At 38.7% G+C, this 12,964-nt stretch overlaps 1 protein-coding gene across 11 annotated transcripts in view; it reads left to right on the top strand.

The window, feature by feature from the left end:
* PHLDB2 (pleckstrin homology like domain family B member 2) overlaps window positions 1-12,964 on the top strand; it is a 225,666-nt gene that overhangs the window by 174,264 nt on the left and 38,438 nt on the right. For 9 of the 11 annotated variants that reach the window (XM_039250363.1, XM_039250365.1, XM_039250364.1 and 6 more), the window contains 3 exons: window positions 4,653-4,781; window positions 10,605-10,760; window positions 11,689-11,799. In XM_039250363.1, the coding sequence (XP_039106294.1) occupies window positions 4,653-4,781; window positions 10,605-10,760; window positions 11,689-11,799 (396 nt within the window). The remainder of the gene's footprint in view (window positions 1-4,652; window positions 4,782-10,604; window positions 10,761-11,688; window positions 11,800-12,964) is intronic. The other 2 variants (XM_039250371.1, XM_039250373.1) reach the window with 1 other exon arrangement.

Genomic DNA, 12,964 nt, shown 5'->3' on the forward strand with positions numbered 1-12,964 from the left:
AGAGACTGCTTCGGAGCCTCTGTCCTCCTCTCTTCCCCCCCTTCAAAAATAAATAAACATGGGGGTGCCTGGGTGGCTCAGTCGGTTACGCATCAGACTTTGGCTCAGGTCATGATCTCATGGTTCGTGGGTTTGAGCCCCACATTGGGCTCTGTGCTGACAGCCAGCTCAGAGCCTGGAGCCTGCTTCAGATTCTGTATCTCTCTCTGTCTCTGACCCTCCCCTGTTCACGCTGTCTCTCTCTCTCTCTCAGAAATAAATAAAACATTTAAATAAACAAACAAACAAACATTAAAAAAAAAAAAAGGAAAAAGCAGATTGATAATTGCCTGTGTCTCTCACATCATCTTGTTTGGCTCATTCAGGGGTTTCCAGACCGGCTATGTATCAGAAAACATGGAGGGATTTTTAAAATGCTCCTTCCCAGGTCACCTGGGTGGTTGGTTAAGCATCTGGCTCTTTGACTTTGGCTTAGGTTATGATCTCATGGTTCATGACTTCGAGCCCTGCCTCAGGCTCTGCACTGACAGTGCAGAACCTGCTTGGGATTCTCTTTCCCTCTGCCCCTGCCTCACTTGCACACATTGCACACATACACACTTTCTCTCTCTCTCTCTGAAAATAAATAAAATAAAACTTTTTAAAAAAAATGCCTATTCCCTAACCTTCTGCTCTTGGATGTCTGGCTGAGTAGAGACGTGGAGAATAGTATATTTAAAAGCTTACTCAGAGGGGCGCCAGGGTGGCTCAGTCAATTAAGCATCTGACTTCGACTCAGGTCATGATCTCAGCGCTCATGAGTTCGAACCTCACGTCAGGCTCTGTGCTGACAGCTCGGAGCCTGGAGCCTGCCTCAAATTCTGTGTCTCCCTCTCTCTCTGTCCCTCTCCCGATTCTCTCTCTCTCAAAGATAAATAAACATTAACAAAAAAATAAAATAGAAGCTTACTCGGGTTTTTCTAATGTGCAGTCAGGGCTGAGAAACACAAAGCCAACTGGACTTTACTTTGTGAAGACAGTGATAAAACTCCCTCTTTTCTCTACTTAAGCCCCCTTAAACACTTCCTGAGTGAGTGAATAAACAACTCACCATGGAAGCAAATCAAAGTCCGATTTTATATACTGATTTCTGCTTTAATTTGCTGTGAATAATTTACCTTTGGTCAAATATAAACTTTAGGAATATCAGCCTTAAATATAAAAAACAGAAAAGGCAGAATCTGGCAGTGAGTTTGTGACCCAGTTGGATTTTGCCAGTACGTGAAGACAGGTCAACTTGAGTGGTGCTAACAGAAGTCACATTCTGGTTTTGGTTGTATCGATGCCCGTTCATACATCTGGTTTCCCTGGAGTGTTCCAGTTGCTTGTCATCTTATTTTTTCAACAAAGTTAAATCTGTTAAATTTACTTAAAATTTATTAAAGGTGCTCATTAAAATTTAATGAATTTATTAAACATTTAAATTTTATTTCATTTAAAATTTATTCAAGTTCACTGAAATACATTTATTTTCTGAAAACAAATTCGTGAATCCCCCCAAAAAACGTTATGCTTTCTGCCAATTTGGTGTTTGCTGTACCTATAGTAAGTAGAATAGGCGAGTTCACCAGTTTAAATCTGGAGGACGGAAATAACACCAGTTTTCATACTTGACATGTCAAAAGCAAGAATCTGCAAACCCTGGAATGCCGTCTAGTTTATCCATATATTCATCTTCGCTGTAGAACTAATCGGTTCTAACTAATCGGTTGCCTAGAGCTAATTTTCCCTTGGAAACTTCCTGGACAGTAAATAGAAGGTCGGAATATTAATTTCTTACTGGCTTCAAGTTGGCCAACTTCTGGCTGGCAAGGGAGTGACATCACCTCTGTGGTCCACTGTGATTTATGGTCGGGCCCCAACTGACGCTGGACCTTTCATCCTTCCTTTGGCCTAGCTTTGACCCCACTAAGCTTTTTCTCTGAGACCCAAGTAGTGGTCACAGCGTTAGTGGTAATCCAGAGAAGCTGCGGAAGCTTCTGATGGTGGCTGTGTGCATAATTCTTCTAACTGCCCCCTTGTACGGAATTGCAAAACGTCTTCAGCACCTCAGAGGGAAAGCACTATGCACACAGAAGGTACTTTTATTTTGTTATCTGTGCTTATTAGTAGTAATACAAAATTGAAAAAAATAATTTTAAAAATTGAGAGTATTAAAAGAATACTTTGGGGCCGCCTGGGTGGCTCAGTCACTTAAGTGTCTGACTTCGGCTGAGGTTATGATCTCATGGCTTATGAGTTTGAGCCCCACATCGGGCTCTGTGCGGACAGCTCAGAGCCTGCTTCGGATTCTGTGTCTTCCCCTCCCCTGCTCACACTCTGTCTCTCTCTCTCAAAAATAAATAAACATAAAAAAATTTTTTGAAAGAATACTTTGGTTATTTCTTTGGATTTAAGACCTGTGTTTCAGGCGAGTGCCTTCCTATGTAATCAAATATTGTATCAATGTTTTCTAGCAAATTTAAATGTTCACTTTTGCACTTACTGTATTTAATTGGGTTGGAAAGGTTTCTTTTCTTTTTAGCTTTCTTCTTGGAACTAGAATTGCTGCAAAATCCAACGATATGGTATCTAGAAATAGAACTCTTTTTGGATAAAATTCTTTTGCTGTGTAAATAGGGCAATCTTTGATCCATACATAGAAGAAAGAACACATTTTCTTATCCAAAAGACAAGAGGTGTTCTGTATTGCTGGTTGTATTAAAGGGGAAAAAGTGATTCATTCTGAAACTAAGGAAGGAATCAAAGTGGTCCTAGTATTTTGAACTTTACATGATAATCCTTCGTTCTGTGAATCATGCGATCCTCTCTCCAGCTCCTGCACCATCAGTGTGTATGGTGGACACAGTTACCATTAAAGACTGAGGAAAGTTTGTGGATAGTCTCTGAAAGTTGAAGTGGCAGAAGCATTTTTAGATTGATATATGAAGTAAGATTCTCAATTTAATGACTTACGGATTTAACCATTTGAGAGAATAAAGAACATACTTCTAAATCCAAATATACATTTTTCAAGTTTATTTTTTACTTTTTTTTTAATTTTGAGAGAAAGATGGAGAGCAAGTAAGGGAAGGGCAGAGAGAGGGAGACAGAATCCCAAGTGGGCTCCACACTGTCTGCCCAGAGCCCATTGAGGGATCAAACTCACACACCGTGTCCTGAACCGAAGTCAAGAGTCGGACGCTTAATTGACTGAGCCACCCAGGTGCCCCTAAATTTACATTTCTAAAATGCCCTTGACATTTTAAAGCTTTATGCCAAAAATGGAGACCTAAGCGAACTGATACAGGTATTTATTTCATACAGTTTTAGATTTAAACCTCTTTTGTAAAGAATTTAAATATATGTTTACCCAGGAAATCATGGCCATTTGGATGAAGAAATTATAGTAAGTATAATTTTATAGGACTCTTTCAGGAGTTTCAGCTTTTAAGAAAATCCTTCTCTGATAATGCTTAGAAGGCAGTGTTACTGCTGTCAGTGCACATAGAATGAACTAAGGTGGTGGCCGCTGTTTGTACTGAGTGTCAAGTCGTGGTAGTGCTTCATGAAGCACGTCTGTGTATGGCTGAGAGAGTTACGCCAGGCCTACAATTTAGCCTTCAAGGCTTCAGAGCCTCGTGAAGAGAACATGAGTTGGGAAGACAAGCACTAAACAGGTTGAAGTATTGTTTCTCGACTCAATAAGCCCAGCCCATGTAAGGCCGGGCTGTCACTGTATTACAGGGTTTGCCTGATAGACCCACATCCAGGGTCACCTTGGAGTGTGTGACTGAGAAAGGATTGCATGTTGTCTCCTCCTTTCTCTTCTGTTTTCTGACACCTGGGTGTTCTCCTTTCCTTTTTCCCATAACCCATGTTTCAAGTCTTTCTTATGTCAGTCAGTGTAGAGAAGTCTCCATCTCCACAGTAAATATCACATGTTGTTGGTGTATCTGAACTGCACGATACGCTTTCCCTGGCTGTTTTGTCAGGTTTGATTTCTCCCTTGCTCTCTTGGCCTTTGAATTCAGTGCTCTTCTTAGAATCAGATTTTCTAATTGCTTAAGCTTCGAAGTTTGCTAAACAGCTAGACCTATTTAACATGACAAGGGAGACAACTAGTGCATCTGGCAGACTTCTGACCTGAGAACAAAATTACAATAATTTCCAAAGCTTCCTTAACAAATGCCTTGAGTAAATTGGAGCACGACAGTACATGAGGTAAATGTCTGGTTTCCTTTGTCTGGTTCTCTGCCAAGGGACTCTTTGGTTGGCATTTCTTTTGTTCTTTGTTGACCATTGACCAACATTGCCATTGCTTCCTTCGCTCTGTAACATGGTGACAGGAAGGAGGGAAGGAAGGAAGGACAGGGGTCATTGCCTACACCCCGTAAAGTGCGCCATGTTTTGAGAATGCAGAAACAGGACCCCCGCCTTGTCTTTACTTCACTTATACCCCTTTATCTTAGTCACTAACAAGGTATGTTTCAACATTCATAGGATATCTCATTTGTGTGTGTGTGTGTGTGTGTGTGTGTGTGTGTGTTTTACCCTTGGGAAATATTCACTAACGCCTGCCTCGGGTATGAAGGTAATTTCTATTCTTCTATTTTCTGATTTCTGAACTTCAGGAGAAGGTAAAGCTTGATGCTGAAAGGGAAAAACTAGAGAGGCTTCAGGAGCTTTACTCCGAGCAGAAGACCCAGCTGGACAATTGTCCTGAGTCCATGAGGGAACAATTACAACAACAACTGAAGAGGGTCAGTAGCAAACAGGAATGTGCCAGTTTTTTGTTTTTTGGTGTTTTTTTCAATGAAGTTCCACTTACCTATGACTTCTACTTCACATAGCATAAATTTGCATACGTTCTGGTCATTAGATACTTTTTAAGTAGCAATATGCATGCTGACAATATATATTATTTCATGCTGATCAGTTAAACAATTCCTTGTCAGAATCCTTCACTAATTTATAATGCAGAACCAGTCCTGGAGTCATTCTCCAGAACAAAAGAGAGCTATTCCTGACATATAACTGACACCAAGATTGTAGCATTTCAATCGACTGACCTCTTTCCCTGCACTCTCTGCTGTATCGTGAGTACTGCTTGCCCTTGGATGTTTTTTTTTTTTTCTCAGCTTGATGTTATGCTTTGGTCCCCAAATTATTCTATTCTCTGACTTGCTTCCTATCATCACTCATTGGTTTTTTTTTCTTTCTGCTTCTTAATGACATTGAATTCATTAGCACAGCCATAGCAAACACCAAGACACAAGCTGCAGGTCAATGCCCTCAAAGTCTTCTCAGAAGAGCTTCGTAATTTTTTAAAACTTAGGGCAGCATGAGCTTTGTAGTTGCACTTGATCCTCCGATCGTTAAAGCTGTCAGTACTCACCGTGAACACACTGGTTATCCGCTGAAATGAAGCTCCTGAGGTAGATAGTTTCACAAACACTAGCAAGACCACTTAATATTTCAGAGTCTCTTAACAACTGGGTTATTTGCTGTAAACAGCAACCCAAATAAACTGTGATCCTGGAGGGCCAGTCATGAATGGCGTGAGGCCTCGAAAGGAGTCACATAATAGTATTTTGTGCTAAGTGACTAACAATTTATGATTCCACATAAGTAGAAAAGAAGGTGAGTTTCATTCATGTTTCTGTCAGGACCTTCCTGGGAGTAGGCAAGTTGAAACGTCTGCTAAGGGAGCCACCCTTGAAAATGTTTAAGATTGCTTTTACTACAAAAATATTTGATACCTTAGAGTATCACTAGGTTATGAAAAATTATATTTGAAACTTCAATGTATTACAGAGGTCGAAAGCGTCTTAAATAGTACCAAAGGCAGACAGGTTTGCCTGAAGCATAATGATTTTCATTTTTTAACAAAGAGTAACTCCCTTACTATATTGGATCAAAAATGTCCCAACAATGTTTCTTCCTCTTTACTCATGTTATTGTATACAGGTGAATTTGCTGGAAGAAAATAAGACTTCCTGTCCCTCAGTGTCATTAATTTTCTAGAAATCTTGTGATGAAAACAAGTGGGGAAAAGAATTGTATTTGCAAAATCATTTTCATTTGCAATTTGTTTGTGTTTATGCCCGTTCACCAAAGAGACTGAGAAAAGGACTTTTGTATTTGTTTACTGTTTTTCAACTCTACTTATTACTAAAAATTTTACACAGTGGTCCTAAGACTTTTTCTAGAGTCAGCAGCAACTTCTATATTTTGTTCTTCTCTACCTCTGGTTATCCAGCTATTGCTTGCATTCCTTACCAACATGGCTACAGATAAAAGTTGGTAGATTTTCTTAAGAACCTGAACTCAGACTGATATAAATAATGACTGCTTAATCTAGCCTCTCCAGGATAACTCATAGATTTATGTATGTTCTAAGGGTGTTGACTGCAAAGGAGGACAGGATGTTCCACTATTTCAAGGCAGAGGCCCCTTCTTCTTCCCCTCCAAGCCGAATATAAAATTCTTATTGCCGATCCCTTTCTTTGGGAGAAATAACTGGCTTGTAGTAGCTTCTGCTTACCTGTATTAAGAGGTCTACTAATTCTATTTTACAGGGATGACAGCCAGAGTAACTTCACTAGTCCCATGACCTAATCAGTAAAAAGTTCACTTATTTCATGAGAAGTCCATTCATACTAAGAAATTCCTGTGTTACCAGAGCTCATTTCCCTTCAGACTTCAAACACTTCAGAATACCACCTCATTACAAAGCTTTCCTGAAGGCATTTAAACTAGATCCAATAAAGGTGATTTTATTACAACGAATTTAGTTAGGTGGCAAGTCCTACAAAATTTTTAAAAAAATAAACGAAAAGGAAGAACATCATTTTCTTAAACTGTATGTTGTCCCAAATACTTAAGCTGAAATTCTGGAATAATTTTTTGCATACAAAACTATGGATTTATGACCAGGCTTATTACTTCTCTCTCTCTCTTTTTAATGATTATTCACTTTTGAGAGCCCAAAAGAGAAAGAGACAGAACACGAGTTGGGAAGGGGCAGAGAGAGGAGACACAGAATCAGAAGCAAGCAACAGGCTCTGAGTTGTCAGCACAGAGCCCGATGCAAGGCTTGAACCCACAAACCGTGAGATCATGACCTGAGCCAAAGTTGGCTGCTTAACCGACTCAGCCACCCAGCCACACCGGGCTTCTTACTTCTAATTCCCTGCCTTAGAATCAGAATGCAGTTTCCATCTGAGTAGTTGTATGTCGTAGACATAGACTCACCAGTAGAATTGTTCCTGGGATGCAAGCATTGTGGAAAAGAAAGCAGAAGTTAAAGGAGCCTTGTTTGCCCAGATTAAGTTCTACTATTAAATGGAGGAGACACCTGGCTAGGACAGTTTTCATATGCTTTTGTTGATTTACTCAACTGAATGATTGATTTCAATCTCTTGATTTAAATATGTGTATATATTCAGTGATATCTACAATTAGGAGACCATTTTTCTCACTGGCTCTACAATCTGTTTCCCCTTTAACCTTAGACAAGTTATTCAACCTCCGTGGGCCTCCATGTCCTCATATTATGAAATGAGGAGATGGCACTAATGATTTCCATTGTCTTTTCCCAAATTCCAAAGATGTTCATTTGTTAAAGTGTTTGACTATTGGGCATAAGATGGAGAAATGTTAACAAATCCTGATCCCCACCTAAAGTTGTTTTCAAAGTTGGCCTTGAGCTGTCATGAGATTATTATTGTACCACATACCACATCTATCCTCTTCTTCTGTCCCTTTGCTAAGCAAAGAAAACATGAAGGTCTGCACATAAACTTCTGCCGTATAAATTCTCAAAACAATTATAGCAAGAAGAAGGAACAGCATTGAATTTTCTTGAGTGCAGCTGTTTTATTTCCTTTCACGTCTGGCCTTTGAGCTCACCAGCCAGTAGAGATTTGTAATATCCCTTTTAGCGAGTGAAATTTAGTTAAAATTTTCATTCAAGTAGTCATGTCCTTGACTTTGAGCTTCCTGTATATATTACTCTCTGCTCGATTAAACTACTCCTGCCCCCAAATTCCATCCCCTGAATTCTTATTCTTATCAAAAATCTTTGCAAGCTTTTTTACCCTACCAAGTTGTTTCTCTCTTACAGTGTAAGTTTATATACACACATTCTAATTGTTTAGATAACTAGATCAGATGATTATACCAGCAGATTCTGAGTGCTAAGCTTAGCTTTAATTTTCAACCTTCCTACCCAGTGTGCTGTTATTGTCATACAATGGTTTAAATATTTACTACAAATTAGTGGCTCTGTGACCTTCATGGGGTTAAGATAACACAAGCTGCATATTAACCAGATGTGGAGTAAGTGACTGACTGGCATAGTGTGTATATTGTGAGACATATGCCCACTTTGAGTAAAGATTATTTATAACTTAAAAAATGGTTTATGAAATTATTTATCTCAGTAATCTTTAGCCACAAACTAGGCTTAATTGAAAGACCTTAAAAACTTGAGTATGTATGACCACATGGGTAAATATATCCACTGATGTATCGTTTCAAGACTACAGGTATTTGGTTTCAAGACTGAATACTTGAGTTGTCTCTCGATTACTTCTGTAGTGACTGGATTTTGATCCAAATTCATTAATTCCTTGAGAAATTATAAGCATGACGTGTCTGATACACTTGAAATGACAACCAATAACTTGAAACCAAGACCACTTTCTGTTTGGCCAATTAAAATAGAAAAAAGTGCTAAGAAACACTGGATATATTTTTCAAATTGTTTTTCCTTCTCTTAAGTTTTAAGAATCCACTGAGTTGACATAATAATCTTGTTGCTATAGCGCTGCTTTGTAATTACATGGTAGCTAATAGTCCTTCTATGAATCATCCCCAGAATAAAATTCATTCCAGAAGGCAGAAACATATTATTTCATTTGATTAAAAGGCTTAATTTATCACTTACATAAAAAAAAAAAGGGGTGGTATGTTTAAAAACTGATATAAATCTCATCACATTTATTTATCCAACTTTTTGTGATGTTTTGATTAAAAAATAAATGCCCTGGCTATTTTACCCATGTAGAATTGTAAACCATATAGCCTAGCTGCTGTTTCTTTTTTGGCCATAGATTACTTACAAATTATATACATATATATATATATATATTAAATCTTCTATACATACCACATTTATGGTTCTGTCAAAGGTTCCAAAATTAATTTTTTTATGTAAATTGAAGAATAATTTATACAACATGCGCCAGGCTCTGCACAGACACCGATACATACATTTCTGTCTTCAGACATTTCATAGGTTAAGAAATACCCATCCTAGACCATCTGATTTTTATGATTTCTGATCTTTCTTAAGTGTCCTCAACATTATTCCCAAAGTAGTAGTGCCGTTTGAGTGACTCTTTGTGCCTAATGAACACTATGATTCCATTCTTTCCAATAAAAATCTTTGTAAGCAATTTTAAGGGATTCACAGAAGCCCAGTGTAAGAATACCAACCTCAAATATTTTCAATGACTTCTCCTTTAGATAAAATTATTTGCGCATACATGCCTATATATATATATATATATATATGATAGGCCATATATTATAAATATATACATATATATGATAGGCCATATTATATTATAAATATATATGCTGCATACATGCTCAAAATATATATTTATTCAGAATAATGTACATGTACTCTACCTGAATATACATTAGAGAACATTTGTTGAGAAATTGTAAAAGACAAGAAAAACTAAAAATATATACGGAGAAGGTCTAATATTTTCTTCTTATACCCCAGTGGATTGTGTCTTGTGCCACTTGGGGCACACATACCCCTCTTAGAGACCTCCAACCTGTATCTGTGCCAGATTTTGAATCTTTTTTTTATAGTCAATAACTCTGGAGTCTTGAATTTGATCTCCATACCAAAGTCTCATTTTATTTGAAAGTTTGTGGAAAATACAATAGGAGTTTTCTCAAGAGATCGTGTCACACCTTGGTCAGCAGGTAATGTTCAGTAATTTACTGAATTTTTTTATACTTTAGGATCCATTTTAAAATCACTTAATTGATTTAAAGCAAGAATTCCAACATCCAGGGCACCTGAGTGGCTCAGTCAATTAAGCATTTTGATTTCAGCTCAGGTCATGATCTCACAGTTCATGAGATCTAGTCAACGTCGGGCTCTGTGCTGACAGCGCAGAACCTACTTGAGATTCTCTCTGTCTCTCTCTCTGTCCCTCACCTGCTCATGTTTTCTCTCTCTCTCTCTCTCTCTCTCTCTCTCAAAATAAATAAATAAACTTTAAAAAAAGGAATTCCAACATCCACAGAACAGTCTAAAACTGAGTCAAATAAATGCCCCTCTCCCACCCCACCCCCCAGTTCCTTTCAATCCCGTTCTAACAGCCACAGCTCTGGGATTTAACTCCAAAAGAGAGGATTATCATGTTCCAACCCTGGTCAGTTTAGTAATTGAGAAGGTATTTTGGACTGTTTGCTTTTACTAATTTTTTTTTCTTCATGTGAAGAAGGCTGCAGCCTTTCTGGTATGTCTTGTTTTCGTTTCGTTTCCTCCAAAGGATGCCGACTTGTTGGACGTGGAGAGCAAGCACTTTGAAGATCTGGAATTCCAGCAGCTTGAGCATGAGAGCCGCCTGGATGAGGAAAAGGAGAACCTGACCCAACAACTCCTGCGTGAAGTGGCTGAATATCAACGGAACATTGTCACCAGAAAGGTACTTTAGACAGGCATCATTTAATGTAAAAAATCCAAATCTACCCCCCGCACCCCCCGTCTACAATCCTTATATCTGAACATCTCTGCGTGTTCCACCACGTATGACACTGGACAGATTGTGGAGCCTGCCATCTACATACCACGTGTCCCTCCAAGCTAGATAAACAGACCTGTGTTCTAGTTATCATTACTTGATGCTAAAGGTGCATTTATGAATAGTATCTGAGTTTTTCACATAAGTGGAATCCAAGGGAGAGAACATCAGAAATTTAGATATTTGTTTTAAGTTACTTGCTTTTGCAATCCTAGTAACTAGACTAATTCCGTGAACAAAGTCTGTTTTGGAATTTTCTGTTTCCATTGCTCATAGTTCTAAAGCTACTGGTAGCTTACAACCATTAGAAATAGCCCCATGGAATGCCATGCACTTTGTTGACTCCACCCAATGCCTGCACCCAGATGTCCAGCCCAGAATTCACCTCTTGTTCCAAAACTTAGACTCCCATTCCAGTGCTCTGTACTAAACCAATAAAATTGAGGGAGAAGAAGATGAAGAAGGTGTCTTCATAAGCTCTCAGTTTAAATAAGAAATTCCATTGTTATTTTTTCCATGAGGCATCTCCCAAGCTGATGTCAAAAATTCATTTATAGTCTAAAACAAGATTTCCTGTTGACTTCTGGATTCTTCAAATAGATTTTTAAATCACCTGGACTGTATTGATCTGAAGTAAAGAAAAGCCTTGAGCTTGGCACCTCAAAGAAACTACCTCCCAGTCTCTGGGTAATAACAATCACTGCCTACCACCAACGAAAATGTGGCCATGACTGATCCAGGTGTAAACACTTCCTTCCTTTTTCCAGAACGTGCTGGCACACTTTGGAATTGTCTAACATGCGTCTACATCTGATCATGTTTTCCCCTGCAGGAAAAGATTTCTGCCTTGAAAAAGCAAGCCAACCACATTGTTCAGCAGGCTCAGAGAGAGCAAGATCATTTTGTAAAAGAAAAGAATAATTTAATAATGATGTTGCAGAGAGTAAGTATTTCCTTTTCCGCATTGGTTGCGATAAAACTCAGGTGCCGACTCGGGGAAAGTTTCTTCCTTCAAAGCAAGTACCTTTTCATTGAGAACAGTGAGTTATCACTTAGAGAAGCTTCTTAATGTACATTTTATTTCATCCTCCCCATTAATAAGCTGATGATCTGCGAATAATTAACTATAATTCAAAAAGGACATTATCCTCATGCTTTTTCCACAGTGTGAAAATTCAAATGATGGAAAATATGTACATTTTCTGATCTTCTTCTTTTAAAAAAAAATCATATTTTTCATCGAAGAGGCAGAACATACTCTGCTTTTTTTGCTGTTATCAAATATTTGGCTCAGCTGCTGCTGTATTTTTAACTCCAATTATTTGCATGTGGGTCTTCTGGGCAATTGCCACATTGGGCTTAATTAACTAGGGAGACACCCTGCCTGGGTGACAAGATCATCCTCACCAAAGAGACTATGTTCCCATCTGCCCAGCACCTAACATGGCTGAATATAAAGGGATTCTTTTGCCCAACCTGCAGCCTGATTTTCTGACATAGTCTGTGGCCTAATATCAGGTCTAAGACACCAAGAATTAACGTTAATGGGGCTAGTCTCAGAACGGAGCCATGTATCCAGGCCACTACCTAGGATGTGGCACTTGGGATCCTGAAAACATGAGACGGACCCAGAATGGGGTGCAGGAGAAAGAATGGTGGATTAAAGAATGAGGCTATACCATGGTCCCACCTAGAAGAAACATAGCTGCAGTATTCTCATCTTAGCTACTTAGCTATGTTTAGGTTGAGAAGAGAGACAAAATTGTTCCATCACATAGAATTAGAAGTTCGCTCAAGGTGCCTGTGTAGCCCAGACAGACCCGTGATAGCTCCCCCCCTCCTGCTTCTTCAGCACCTACAAATCTCTGAACGGATGTATATTTTCCATCTCTGTCTCCTGCTCCGTGAGTGAACTCTGCTTGCACTAACCTCCCGACCACCTTTTACATGTAATAGTCAAAGACACAGCTTAAATTAGTGTCATATGTACTATTTAAGTCGTTTCTGAACTTTTAACAAAAATAAGGGAAAAGTCCTTAAGAGAGAGATTTTTTTTAAATGGGTAATCGCAATCATAGAAATGCAACTCCCTCATTAAAATATATCAA

This window comes from Hyaena hyaena, unplaced genomic scaffold, assembly GCF_003009895.1.
Source record: "Hyaena hyaena isolate Hyena2069 unplaced genomic scaffold, ASM300989v1 scaffold_366, whole genome shotgun sequence".
NCBI lineage: Eukaryota > Metazoa > Chordata > Mammalia > Carnivora > Hyaenidae > Hyaena > Hyaena hyaena.